Source organism: Megalops cyprinoides, chromosome 3 (assembly GCF_013368585.1).
Source record: "Megalops cyprinoides isolate fMegCyp1 chromosome 3, fMegCyp1.pri, whole genome shotgun sequence".
Taxonomy (NCBI): domain Eukaryota; kingdom Metazoa; phylum Chordata; class Actinopteri; order Elopiformes; family Megalopidae; genus Megalops; species Megalops cyprinoides.
Genome location: NC_050585.1, coordinates 45,911,168 through 45,925,873, shown reverse-complemented (window position 1 = coordinate 45,925,873; position 14,706 = coordinate 45,911,168). Strand labels below are relative to the sequence as shown.

Below are 14,706 nucleotides of genomic sequence, written 5' to 3'. Positions count from 1 at the left end.
CTCGGCAAAGCGACACGGAAGGGAAATCTCAATTCGTCAGCGCCGATGTTCCTTTTTGACAGTTCTCTCTCTACGCTGGGGATGGATCCTATACTGGTTTGCTTTCATGTAACACTGTACATGTCATGATATGCTTAGCAGATGCACATATTGAGGACATCTTGCGTAACTTATGTTTTGCATACTACATACTGAATTTAGGTGAAGTACCTTGCTTAACAACGATACCAGCAGTGTCACATCTGGGATTTGAACCTGCAAATAAAGCGCTGCCGCACACGAATGTAAACCGGTGGTCCCTTTCATCCTCAGCAGCAGGTAGCCCAGCCACGAGCTACCAAGAGGTTACACACTAGCTATTAAGGCAACAGGGAGAAAAGCAAGGTACATCAAAGACATATTTTATCTGGACAATTCTGCCTACTTAGCTACAGGTTGTCAAATACATTGATTCCTGCCAAAAGTCCTGCCCCCCATCTAAGAGTAGTATTGGTCTTCCTAGCCTCTAGTGCCAGTGTGCTGCATCTTCTTTGAAACTCTTTACTGCCAACGCAATCTTCAAAGTTTTGTGGATGCATATTACCTCCAGATGGTGAGGACTGCATCCTAAATTCAGCCTTTCAGATTTTCTGAGCATTTCAAAGCTGCTGAACTGAAACTCAGTTGGCAATAAATGTGTATCATTTAACATGAGAACAATGGTTCACTGCCCTTTATGTGTTTCTCCAGAAACTATTGTCACGTTGTGTAAAGTTTAAAAAAAGAATGATAGTTGCTTAGAAGTAAGGAAACTAATTTAAAATCAAATAATGTTAATTTAATTGTAAATTCAAAGGTTGTTTCAGTCTAGCCGTTTTCAGAATAGATGTTTTCCCCGGAGGAGGCACGTGTTTGAAATTTGGATTGCCTTGATTAGACAGGATTTAGACCAAGCTGGTAAGTGGGCCGAAATAATGAGAATTTTGTTTCTGTTAACTGCATATTGAAAGAAAAACAAGTTTTCCCAAAAATCGCTATTTTTCAACATGGAATATAAAAATTGTTTATGATTTATTGTACTTATTGTACTTTCTTTCTGTATTTTCCATACATAAAATAAGGGCATAAAAGGTAAGAAAAACATCTAATATTTATTGAAGAATATCTATTTAAGTCAAAAGAACAGTGCCCAGAAATTTATGGTACATCCTGACTGTTTAGGGTATAAGAAACACTGAATGCTAGCCAACCCTATGTTAATAAATGGCCAGGTTTCTCCCTTGGAGAAATGACCTTGTGGCAGAAGTGCTTGAACAACAACAATCAACAACAAAAATGGAGTGTAATCTGCCAAAGGTAAAACTGATATGAATGTAAATCCTTAAGCATGTCATGACGGTAGCTGTCGTGCTAGTACAGCGTGCTGCTTTTTCTGGAGGAGAATGACTTCTCTGGTTTTAAATGTGCCACTGTCCTTTCCTTAATGGACAGAGTGCTTCGTCATTCTCCTGAGCATAGCTTGATAGGGTTATGTGCAGACGCTCTTGCTCCCTACCGGTTCCAGGTATTGGCTATTAAGGCAAATAAAGAGGCGGAGAAGCTGCCGTGGTTCGATTCGCCCGCTGGTCATATGGTTGCTCTGAAAGAAATTTGAAAATGGGTGGCGAAATATATGAAAATTGGTCACTGCATGCGGATGTGTGTAATTTAAAGAGTATTCATGTTTGAATGGAGGAAGAGGCATGTTGCGCTTTGCTTACGGAGTGCACTTTTTGCTGAAAGCATCCATTTGGCAGTCCACTATTACTGACATCCTAACAGCTCTTCTGTGCCCTGGCCTTTTATACTTGCGGGTGGCTGATCACAGAGGAACGAAGAAACAGGTGCATCGATTTTCTGTATTTATTTCAAGGTTTTTATCAGGTCCATCATTTTAGGAATGTACCAACCCTGTACTGCTTGTAAACATTATTGGTAATTATAATACCATGTTTTATTGTCAGGAAATCAAGAATAGTGAGGCAGAAAAGATGGTGTTTTTTGCTTTGCTGTGATTACGTAAAGGATCATTTGGGTTTAATCCCCAATAGCTAAAACATCCTACTAAGGAACCTTACTGAAGGATTCATCAAAACCTTTTGAATCTGGTTTCATATGTTCAGTGGAAGACCAGTGACTGCTTTCCATGCTTCTGAAGCACATATATCTGATAAATAATTACTCAATAACCCAGCATGTATTGGTCTCAGAATGTCAAACGTCAATTCTGGCAACGTTTGCACTGGCGGCAATGTAGCGTAGCGGTAAGGAGCAGGGCTTGTAACTGAAAGGGTGCTGGTTCAATTCCCCACTTCTGCTGCTGTACCCTTGGGAAAGGTATTTAACCCACAGTTGCCTCAGTAAATATCCAGGGTAACATGTATAAACAGGTAACAGGTAAAAAACTGTAATCTATAAGTCACTCTGGACAAGAGCGTCTGCTAAATGCCAGTAGTGTAATGTAATGCTTAAATGGGAGCTGGAGGAGGTGTTGGCAGGTGATGGTAAGAGTGTTTTGGTGCGTCTCTGTGTCGGCAGGGGGTGAACGTGAGGCCCCGGAAGGAGTCGCAGGTGGGGCGCGACGGGGTGCGGAGGAAGGACTGGCACGACTACGAGGCCATCAGGAGGGACGCAGCCCGCTCGGGTACGTCTCGCCCGCAGGTGCCGTGCGCCACCAGCCCCGCTCTCCGGGTGTCAGCACGCTGACGTCTCTGTTCCCCATTTCTCCGCAAGGTAACGGCGAACAGGGCAAGCCCTTCCCGCTGACCGATGCCGACCGCGTCGACCAGGCGTACAGAGAGAACGGCTTCAACATCTACGTCAGCGACCGGATCTCGCTGAACCGCTCCGTGGCTGACATCCGACACCCGAAGTGAGTCTTTTTGTGTCTGTTTCTTTAACCTACACTTTGCTACACTGTACCCTGCATGTCTATTCTCCTAAATCTACTTCCTCCCCCTTCCCGTCATCATTGAGAGAGACTGCTTCCCTGTCTGAAATAGGTAATGTTCACTTATGGCGCCCTAGTGACTAAGACATCCCCCTGCTATGGCACTTTTGGGAGCCGCTTCAGCAAACGGCACTATGGTGTCATTAGTCTCCACACATAAAAACCCACTTGTGTTGTATTAGTAATAATCCCATAATAATCCCATTTCAAGAATCCAACGGCTGCCTTTTTGTTTTATTTATGAAGCCGGAACGACCCCCCTTCACGAATCCCTTTATCCCAAATGGCTTTGCGGCGGTGCTGGCAGGCTGCTTCAGATGGCTGCTGTCATAAATCGCAGCCGAACTCTGAATGTTTCATGCGGAGCGTTTCCGAATGCCATGTTCGACCCCCTTCCCGAGCCGCTCCTGGGTCTCCAGTTGTACCAATGTTTGGCGGGGCCCCTACTTCCTCCACCTCCAGATGTGTGATGTCAACATTTTATCTCATGTCATCATAAATTCCCTTCCGCTCCAAACTTCTGCGGGGACTGGTCCCGGGTCCCACCACAGCGCAGACACCTCTCGGTGCATCTGCTCCGGTTGGCAGCAGACACACAGCGGCTGGCTCGTGTCCCCCCCACAGAACACTTTTCCAGCGTGTCATTTCTGTCCCAGCTCAGCCCCTGTAACCAAAGAGGGCCACTGTCAAACGTGACCCCGCGTGACCCCGTCGGAACGTTAACTTTAAATCGTCCTCGATTGCCTTTGATCTGTCTCAACCCCCACTTTGCTGCGAGCAGGCATTGCTGTCGGATCAAATACTCTCACGCTGGAGAACTTGACAGGTGCAAAGCCGAAATGAAGCTATGAACGGATAGTCCGTTAACCTTTTTTTATTGAATTTTAACATTCTTTAGAGAATAGAGGGCTTTAAAAAAAATCTGACCTTGTGTTTGTCATTAGTTGAGCTCTCAGGAACATTTTTCCATCTTGAGACAGATTCTTCTGGAAGGGTAGAACTGGCCTTTACATAACACAACCTGAACCACTTAAATTTAATTCAACCAGCTGGAGTCTGACTTATTGAATTCTATTTTTATTATTATTTCCGGTAATTGGTCATAACCATTTTATTTTATTATTTTGCTTTTTACAGAGTTGTGAATATGGGATACAAATTCTCAGACTTCTGAAGGTCTTAGCAGACAGCCTGATTCCATAAGAGAGGCTTGTGGTAAAGATTCCGATTTTAATTTGGAATTTTGAGTCTGGTTTGGAATCTGATTTATTTAATTAATAAAATAAATTTTTATTCTTTGGGATAGTTCCTTTGTTCATCACAACCAATACAGCATGTGTGTGTAATTATTCATACTGTATATAGAATTTTACACACACACACACATACATATACATATATATATATATATATATATATACACACATACCCATACTGTTTTGTGGGGTAAAGTTCTCTTCCTTTGAAATGGGGCTCTCTGCTAAGCGCAGTGGTGCCGTCGGGGCCCCTGAAGACTCCCTGTTCCGCCGGGCTCCCTGCTGCCACCGAGCCGCTCACTGATGTTCAAACGCGCATGGGAATCGCAGGCAGGTCGACGCTGCCAAGCCCTCCGCATCCCTCTGATCTCCCCAATTTGTACAGCTTTTAATAGCATGTAATGAAGCTTAAAGCCCCGCTCTCCCCGTCACTTCGCCGTATCGTGTCTTGCTTTTCCCCTCTTTCATTTCCTCTCAAGTCTCAGGGAAATTGCCTCGTTTCGTCTTCCTGTGTACTGCGAGTAATTAGTTCTCTCTTGACCCTGTCAGCTTCCCATGCCGCTGCCACTGCTATTTTGGAATGTAATGAATAATAACTAATCCCTGGTCGGAGCTAGTATCTCATTGGCAGAAGCCTGTTGCCCCCGTGGCTGCGCGGAGCTGGCTGAGGCCACCTGAGTGTGACCGCAGACCATGCCTGCCAGCCCACCGCGATCAGTTTCCCATCCTCCCTCTGGGTCTGCACTGTCTTATGAGCCCAAATGGATTGTGGGACAAGTGAGAGGGAGGCAGGGTCAACTGCTGTGAAGAGCGAGAGTCTGACAGGAGCAGAGAGACTTTGTGGACACCATCTGGGAAGTAAATGAAGCCGTGTGCAATCTTGCTGTGGCCGTTAGCACCCTCTTCTCAGACTGTGACTCTAAAAACCAGCTGCTCTTCCTCCAGCTCTGACCGGAAGGGTCTGGAGCAGGGTACGTTTACAGGACCCCAGTCCATATTGAAACTGGCAGTGGCGGCAGTATATAGCTTAGTGGTAAGGAGCAGGACTCGTAAGCAAACGGTAGCCAGATGAATTGCCTGCTGGGACACTGCTTTTGTAACTTTTGGAAAGATACTTGACCCACAATTGCCTCAGTAAATATCCAGCTGTATAAATGGATACCATGTAAAAACTGTGACCTATTGCTCTGGATTAGAATGTCTGCAAAATGCCAGTAATGTAATGTAAAGTAACAATGAAGGCATTTTTTCATTCCGCAGCTGCAAGCAGAAGCTGTACGCCGAGAAGCTCCCCAACACCAGCATCATCATCCCGTTCCACAACGAGGGTTGGTCCTCGCTGCTGCGCACCGTCCACAGCGTGCTCAACCGCTCCCCGCCCGAGCTCATCGCCGAGATCATCCTGGTGGATGACTTCAGCGACAAAGGTACACGCTCCCGCCGTGCGGCAGTGGCTCATCTGTTTACCGCCATCTCCGTGGTTTTCGCTAAGGGCTTGTCCCGCAGTCATCTATCAATGAAACAGACAGCGGCAGTCAAGCCGTTCAAGGTTTCACGACTCCCTAAACGAGGTTTTATAAGTAAGCGTTTAATTAAACTTTAATTGGATCTCACTGACGTTTCTCCCATTGAAGAAGGATGTGTTTACTCTTTGTATTATTAATAAATTGTTAAAGCAATGTAGGGTAACTGATGGAGAGCCATTAACCATACAAGCTCTCGGTCCTACTTAGCCACGGCGTTGAGGCAAGGTATATAAACTCAATTAAATTCAATTAGCTTCACAACCATCTGTGTGGGCACGCAATTCCCCACATTGGGTTTTATCAGTCTGAGTTATTGAGGCAACGTACCCCTTTGAACCCTAATATAATTAATCAGAGGCAAAAAGCCAATGTTTTCACTTTTAATTAAAAGCAAGAAGAGTTTTCTTTTTTTTCCAGTGGGTTAAAATTCTGAAAGTATGATGCATAATTTCCTTCCCACATTTTCTTTCTGAATTTTAAATGATGCTGTACTCCCTGGTTTAACATAGAATATTAACAAAGTCTTTGTAGAAGCAAAATCATGCATGTTCCCTTTCTAGATTCTCCAGTCACCCTTTTTATGAGCAGCTAGCTTGTCTTTTCAGTCTGTGGCAGAAAGGTACAGTAAGGTCATCAGCGGCTCATTGGGGGGTTTGCCACCCTTGTCATTGTGTAACCAAATGCCTGTGCCTTGCAGGCTGTGTAAGTGGCTCCACAACCAACATTGTTTTACACATACAAATTACCTACAAATGAGTAATTATCACAGCTTAGAAAAATGAATATATTTTAGGGCTTCCCTCTGCTCTTGAATACTCCTCTGTATGATTCTGGTTGCTTGTTAGGACCTATTTGTTTATTTTGGCTTTGTTTTATTTTTGTTTTTTTTCTTTTCTTTTTTCTTTTTTCTTATAAATGCATTAAGCTGCAAATGAGCCAAAGCAAACCACTTTATTGCTGGGACTGTTTTCACTTAACAAAGAAATAAAGGGACAATTGTCATACGGCTGTACATATTTCGCGAATGCGAATGAGGAACATATTTACTTGTTGAGTATTGTGTAAAGAGCCTTGGTTAAAAGGGTAAAGCAGGTTTCTGGAAAGAGAGAGAGATGTCAGTATGCTTTCTGGGGATTGAGACTTTGATTGCAGTGATGTTAGTCCCCATTCAAAGAATTCAAATTAATTAAATTCAATTAATTAAATAAATTAGTCACAATTTGCTCATTTAATGCCTATTAAAAGGGGGCTGTTTTGTGTGGATTCCTGTGTTAATGAAGCTGATTAACAATACATACATTTACTGTTTAAAAAAAGGTGTAATTAAGACCAATCACACTGAAACCCTTGAATAAACCGCTGTCCTAATAGCTTAATCAAATGGTTATTATGACAGTGATTCACATCTCCAGAATTAGACAATATAACTGTATACTGTTTGGAAATAATAATGTTAAAGTGAGCACTCATACCCTTCTTCAGGCCTCTTGCCTTCAATTCATTGAGCTTGCTCTCTTGCCTCAATAAACCCACAGGATTTCACTTTCTTTTCTTCTGGAAGACCTGTTACTTGGAGATTTCTCAAGTTCCCTCTCCAAACCACTTGGTTTCCTCTTTGGCCTGGCATGCAACATAAACAACGCAATTTTATTTAGTGTTGACTTTCAGTGCTCCTGTATTGAGGGAATCTTTTTTTTTTTTTTTTTGTTAACTTGTTGAGGTTGTTAGTTTTGCACTGAAGTCTGAAGTGGATGCTAATGTACCTGCATGAAGTATTATCAAAACACTGATGCAATTGCGAGCATAGTCAACCTTAGATCAAAAATGAACCCTGGAGCATGGTCTCAACATCCCCACAGCTTGAACGGACTCAGAGAGGAGCATGCACGGTTGCTCTGTTGTGACTGCTTTTAGCACGAACATCTCCCCTTATTAGCTGCCACCTTACTCAAGGATCAAAGAAATCTTCTCCATTTCGAGGACTGGTTTGCCTGCCTCCCCAGTCTCTTGTTTTGAAGCCTGGCCTTATGTAATTATTTCTTCCTTTTTATCCCCCACTTATATTTTCTCCTGCTTTGCATATGTACTTTTAAAGCAGGTCGGGTTCTGTTTCTGTTTGTTTTAACAGTTGACGGTTCAATTTTCAGAGATGATTCTTGATTTTAAAAGGAGGTGCCTCTCTTTCTGTGTTCTTTTTTTCCCTTTTTCCCCTGATGGCACAAAATTGGTTACGTAGATTTTTATACATTTTTTTTTTTGGTGGGGAGGGGAGGAGTTTTCAGGTCACACTGAGGCAGTAGAATACTTGTGATTGCAGTACAATAAGGGCAGGTATGGTATTGAGATGAGTATTCCATACAGTGGCCGCGTATGATGCTGCACAGGGTGTGATCAGTAGTAGTAAACACATCCTAAGGAAGGCATCTTTTTACCATTCCACACTCTTATCCCAGATTAGACATTATTATATGAATGTGAACGTTCTACAGGATTGCAATCTCAAAACACTGGAAGTGCCTGATATTAATTAGAGGTTGTATGATGAATGATAGAACTAGGTTTTCTGGATCTCGCTAAAATGCAGCTTTAGCTGTGCCCAGATTATAACTGAGATTGAGGTTTTTATTGTTGTCTTTGTGTAGATGCTGAGTAGTTCAATTGACGCTTGTTCCATTTTTGAAAAGTGTCTTCTGAGCAGGACAGAATAGCTGCAGACAAAATAAGTGGTTAGATGCTTTCAGCCAACCCTAATATAATCCTGTCTCTATGCTATAAACCTGATGGCCAACAGCCCTGCTAATAGAGTCCTACCTCACATGCTATAAACATAATTGGCCAACCAACCATGCTAATAGAATTCTGCCTCACATGCTGTAAACCCAACTGGCCAACCAAACTTGCCAATAGAATCCTACCTCCCGTGCTATAAACCTGATTGTCTACGTCCAATCATGCTCAATTGCCCGAGGCTGTTGTACATTTTGGTGGTTTACTTTAGCGATAATGGTTAGGCTGACTGTTTCCAGGCTGTTTTTAATTCAGGCTCTGTGCCAGTATGTGCAGTGTGGGCAACACCGAGTCGGCGGGCCCCTCTCTCCCTGCCTTCTTTTGGGCCGCTCCGATCCTCTGAAGCCGCTCAAGCGCGAGACTGAGTCACTGCCCGTGCGTGTGAAGCGTGATGCACACTGACACCTGTTCTTTTTTTATGTTTGAGCTTTTGCCCTCAGATGGAGGGAGCGTGTTTACTGTTTACTGTTTACCACGATTCTCAGCCTCCTAAAGTCTCCCAGCAGGCTGGACACTGCAGAGGTCTCTGTGCTGTGCTGGATTGGAAGCTGCAGGGGAAAGTGCGTGGTATATGTTGAGCATTATAGAGAGGTTGTGCTGTGCTCTGATGTTACACACTGCAGGGGAAGGTGTGGTATAATGTAGTTTTTGACATTTAAGAGGGAAGTGTGTGGTGTGTGTTAGACATTGTATAGAGATGAAAGGTGTATGAAAGGTATGGTATGCCGTAATGTTGGACACTGATGATGAAAGTGTGTGATCTGTGTTGGGCATTGTAGACAGGTTGCACTGTGCTCTGATGTTGCACATTGTAGGGGAAGGTGTGGTAAACCGTGATGTTGGACACTGAAGAGGGAAGTATGTGTTAAACTAACACTGGACACTGTAAAAGAGACTGCACTCTGTATATGAATGGTGGAACCTGCGTCAGAGATTTTCATGCACTGTCTGAAATTGCGTTGTGGTGCATCTGATGTAATCTTCTCTGGCTCAATCCCTTTGTCCTACATTGCGCCACATCATTCTTTTATAAGGGTGGTAATCACAAAGCCGTCAATCTGAACTTCAAAGCTCCAGTTTTTTTTTTGTTTTTGGTTTACCCTGATTTGAAACAGTTATATTGCTAATGGTCACATTACCTCTGTTTTAATCAAATGGGTGATATTTCAACGATGCTGCCTGACCTTTCTGTGATGCACCCGTGCTTGGTAAGAGAGAAGGCTGGCCGCTTTCAGGCAGCATTCGGTAATTAATGCTATCTCTTCAAACCGATGCATTCCCATTCCGATCATGCGCTGTTTTGAAGCCAGGGAGATTTGTCTTTTTTCCTCCTATCTTTCGCAAGAGCTCCATTATAGAATGTAACAGGCAGCAATACGTCAAGTGGACTCCTGAACGAACTTTCTAGAATCAGAAATCACTTTTAAAATGGGTTCCATTTTCTTTATCAGAAAGCATTAGATGGTACAGGGCCAGCGTTTGAAGGTGTTTCGGTCATTACTGATAGCCCGTTTCAGTGGCTGGTCTGTCTCAGATCAATGTGTATGTGGATTAAATGGCAGGCTGTGATTGAGGGCTCTAGGTGGGAGATTGATTGTCCAGCTGCTCTCTGTCAGGGGAACGGTCAGAATCCGATGGTATCATTTGAGTGAGCTCCTGCACAGCGGGGGACAAGTGCGCACACACACACACACACACACACACACACACACACACACACACACACACATACACACACACACACACACACACACACCACACATACTCACACTGCTCACTGAATGTACATCACATTGGCACAAACACTCTGTTTTACACTCACAGCTACCCACTATCTCACTATATACACTCACTCACTGTGGGAATGTTCCCCTGTTTACCACGCCACAGCTTGCTATGTACAGTCTGCACGAAGGTGATGCATCTTTGCACATAACAGGGTCTGGAAGGGTCTGAGGGGTGGGAGTTAACAGGCTCAGAGTCTCCCCCCTGAATGGTGGGTGGAGGTCCCTGTACAGGAGCCCCATTGAGAAACAGACTGGATCTTCAGCGGTGGATTGTGCATGGAAGCTACAGACAGACACAGGGCACACCTGAACCCAGGGGTGGGAGAGGGATGCACTTCTTTGTCAGGCTAGGAAAACTTCATCACACCTGTTTGAATGTGCGCACTCAAGGGGCATGTCCCAAGTGGTTAGGGGGTGGTGTCAGTGTTTGGGGGCGAGTTTCTCTCTAAAGGATGCAATGTCAAGGAGAAGAATTGTTCTTTCTGTTTGGTCGAGCCAATATGGAAATATGGCCATCCAGAAGGAATAAAATTCCAGGGAGGGGTTTTGGCTGATCCTGTAGAGGTTTTGAGAAGGCTTCTGACATCACAGGTTAGAAATATCATTCACCTACTAAGATTTATTAAAGACCTAGAGGACTTAGCTGAAATTCAAAGCGGTTCATTTGTGGGGTGATTTTTTGAGTCCTCCTGTACAGGGTTTTTTTTTGTTCTTTTTTGTTGTTGATGTTGTTCTCCATTGATCCTTTATTTCACTTTGGTTTTCTTGTTTTTGACTCTGTTTATACTTTTTTGTCTCCTTTTTTAAATTGGCGAATGCTAGTGTTTGTTGAGGTTTGTGGTTTATCGTTTTAAAAAAATGAGGTTTAAAGGTTGTTTCACTCTCTCTCTCTCTCTCTCTCTCTCTCTCTCTCTCTCTCTCTCTCTCTCTCTCACACACACACACACACACACACTCTCACACACACACACACACACACACACACACACACACACACACACACACACACACACACACACACACACACATACACACACATACACACACATACACACACACACATACACACACATGCATAAAGCCTTCTCAGTGCTGACATTAATATTGGTCATAAACTTTCCAGCGCATTCTATCCAGTTGGAGCCATGAATCAGATCAGTTGCTTCAACTCTTATTTTCCTTCCTCAGAACTATTGCTCTGGAGATTGCCCAACCTAATTTTTTAAGTGTTTGCAGCACCAGTATGATTTCATCAAAGGAAGTTGGTCTTTGAAATAGAAAATGGAAGAATCACACATGTACAGTCTCAAAAAATGAAAGGAACAGGCTGCGTTTTATCATCGCTCTCAGAGCCACTCTTACTGTGATGGACATTACCATTGTCTCAAAGCGGGGCCTCCCGCAACAAGGAAGCCTCAGCACCATACCTGCAACACAGGGTAGGTCTGGGCTTCCTCTGTATGCAGTTCAGCTTAGCCTCTAGCCAGCATTGGCTTGAAATGGCTACCAAATGTATAAACAGCTGTCCCACTGGAGTTCTGTTCTGAACTGCGTGGCCTGGTCAAATCAACGCTTGAATCTGAACATGAGACTTAAACATTCTTTTCAAAAGCCCAAAGAAAATGAGGGGTGGTGTTGGAGAGTGTATGTTAGAGGGGGATACAGGACATTTTATTATCGGTGGCACGCGTGGGAGAGATGCCAGTTTTTGGGTACTGTGTTAGACAGTCACAGAGAGAGCTGTTGGGAACAGTGTGTAATACAAGGAAAGAGATTCTGCTGAAAGGGGAAAGGGGCTAAAGAGAGAGGTGTTCAAGAAGGACAGGGGGTGCTGTACTGGGCAGTGTTTTTGACAGAGACATAGAGGCAGGTATTGGGGACAGCAATAGATAGGAACACAGAGTGAGGTTTTAGGGACAGTGTTTTTGAGAGGGACAGAGTATGCTGCTAGGAGCTGGGACAAAAGCAGGCCCATCCTTGGCAGCCAGCAGTTTCGAGTCTGGACACCTTTGTCTGCAGGTTTGTGTAGGGTAGAAAATTCCTCACTCCACATTTGCACCAGACCTGCCAACAGCAAATGCAAATCTGTTTACATAACCTTGCAGACGATACCTCTAAGCAACACAAACAGCTGTTGCAAGATGGCCGCCGTGACACAGAGAAACCAGCTCTCTTAACATGCGTCATTTCTGATGCGTAACGTCAGTCCAGACAAACTCTAATAAAGAGGCTTAAGGGTACAATTATGTGGGGGATGAAAACACAATTTTTTTTTTATTTTTTATTTTTAACACGACTCCTCTGTCAGCTGACGACTTATTCCTCCCAGCGTGTTTTGATTCCTCATTAATCATCATTAAAAAGTAAATGACAGACTCCACACTGGGCCAATTTGGGGATGTTTGTAACGCGCTGCCAAACGACAGCGGTCCCCGCCCCCCCCCCCCCCCCCCCCCCCCCCACACACACACCCATCCCCCCCCCCCGGTCGCCAACGCCCTCGAGCAGAGTGAGCACCAGCCAGACAGGAACGGCTGACGCCGCGTGTCTAAACTAATTGTCAGTGTATTTACATATTTTTGATGAGTGGTAATCAGGCCGGCCCTGCATTAATAAGCCCGCGCACTGTCATCACAGGGAAGAAGAGATGCCCTGAAGATTGCCAGCTCTGGAATTATTAAAGCCCCCCCCCCGTCTGCGGCCCGGCCGCATCTCTACGCAGGGCTAATTATCAGGTTGAGCCGTACGCTGGGGAATGGCTTGCTCTTCATTAGACTGTAATTGAATTTCGGCAGCCGCCCCCCCCCCCCCTTCCCATTCTACCCCTCGCTTGCAGCAGGCCCCTACCTCCACATTAGTGGCTCTCCAACTCGAGTTCCAGACGCCAGCAGCTGCACCAGGGATATTTAAACGCAGTGAGGTGCGGCGGGACGTTGCAGACCGTGATGACACCCCCCGAGGGCTCTCGCAAGACCTCGTTAGACCTCGCCATTAAAGGGACCTGGGTCTTCGGCGTAGCAGTTTAAATGTTTCTTCTTCACAGGCTATGTGTGCCTGTGCGTTTGCCCAGACCGAGTCCCCCCCGGGGGCAAGAGCACTACACAGACACAGTCCTGACTGGGTTTTGATCATTGCTGGCCCCCATGGTGATTAGGACAAGGAATCTGTTTCATGTCATCTTCACTGTACACATCTCATTTAGGGAAATGCCGGACTGGAACTGTGTTTAAAGCTGTAACCGTTGTTACTAAACAACCAGCTCAGTTTGCTTGAAGTGATTATTTTTTCACTTTTAATTTCACCTTATTTTGAGAGCGGGTTCCCCCCCCCCCCCCACCCCCCGTGGGGCTTCGGCTCATTAGCATCAGCGCTGTTTGAAACAACTGTTGAGGCGGTGGATTGTCTAAATGGGTGCAATGTTATCATTGAAACTAACTATTATGCAGGAAGTTAAAAGGCCTTCATTTCAGCGGGACGGCCCCTGGGAATAGAAGGCCTGATTCCAGCTGTTCCACAAACAGAAGCCTCTCTACGATGATACAAGCTTCAGTTGCAGAGCAGTGGGGGGGAGTAGTTGTTTGGCTACCAGACCCGGAAGGTTGTGGGTTCAAATCCCAGATGAAACACATCTTTTGCATGTGTGAGAAACTTTTCCTCCTTTTCTAATGTTAGGCAGTGCTATGATTTGTCTTCCAATTAGTCTGTTTTGTTCATTAATATTTCGTGAGCGCTCTTTCCAAGTAAGGAAGTCCATTTTAAAAGTTTAAACAGATTGCTGTCCAAACTGAATTGTACTTAAAGCCGAATGATCCTTCAAAACACCAGTTATTTAGTGTGTCTTAAGTGCATTTAATTCCACAGTTTATTCACTTTTTTCTTGTTAGCTGTCTATTTGTTGCAAATCTTGAAGGGAAAGCATTTTTTTCGACCGCTTGAAAAGGCAGTGTGTAAAAAGTAGCCAGTGGTAGCAGGTTGTGCAAAGACCCTTATGTTGTGCTATCTGCAGAATTTCAATAGAATCGTTCAATTGCCATTTCAAGGTAGCTGTCTTGCATTGAATATCTATACGTCTGCTGTGCCATTTAGATCTGCGTAAATACACAGGTGCACTAGCCTCCACTTCAAAGGCAAGTTCCGAGGACACATCCATCATCCATATGTGAAAAAGAAATCAGTGACATTAAAATTTCAACTGCGTGGCGTGGGTTTTCCAGAGATCGTGCGGGAATCACTGAGCAGCTACAACAAGGCTTCAAAACCATGAATCGTTTCTGGTTAGCCATTTACTCTCTCATGCTTGTGTCACTGCTGATTCACTGATTCTGTAACAGTTGAATATGTATGGTATTTCTCAATTAACAGGTCTCGGATTCTCGTTTCTT

The 14,706-nt window shown here is 44.4% G+C and overlaps 1 protein-coding gene across 1 annotated transcript in view; it reads left to right on the top strand.

Moving 5' to 3' along the window:
- The window catches only part of galnt10 (UDP-N-acetyl-alpha-D-galactosamine:polypeptide N-acetylgalactosaminyltransferase 10 (GalNAc-T10)), a 55,254-nt gene that overhangs the window by 18,495 nt on the left and 22,053 nt on the right, over window positions 1–14,706 (top strand). The window contains exons 2-4 of the mRNA XM_036525245.1: window positions 2,557–2,662; window positions 2,752–2,890; window positions 5,485–5,651. Of these exons, the coding sequence (XP_036381138.1) occupies window positions 2,557–2,662; window positions 2,752–2,890; window positions 5,485–5,651 (412 nt within the window). The remainder of the gene's footprint in view (window positions 1–2,556; window positions 2,663–2,751; window positions 2,891–5,484; window positions 5,652–14,706) is intronic.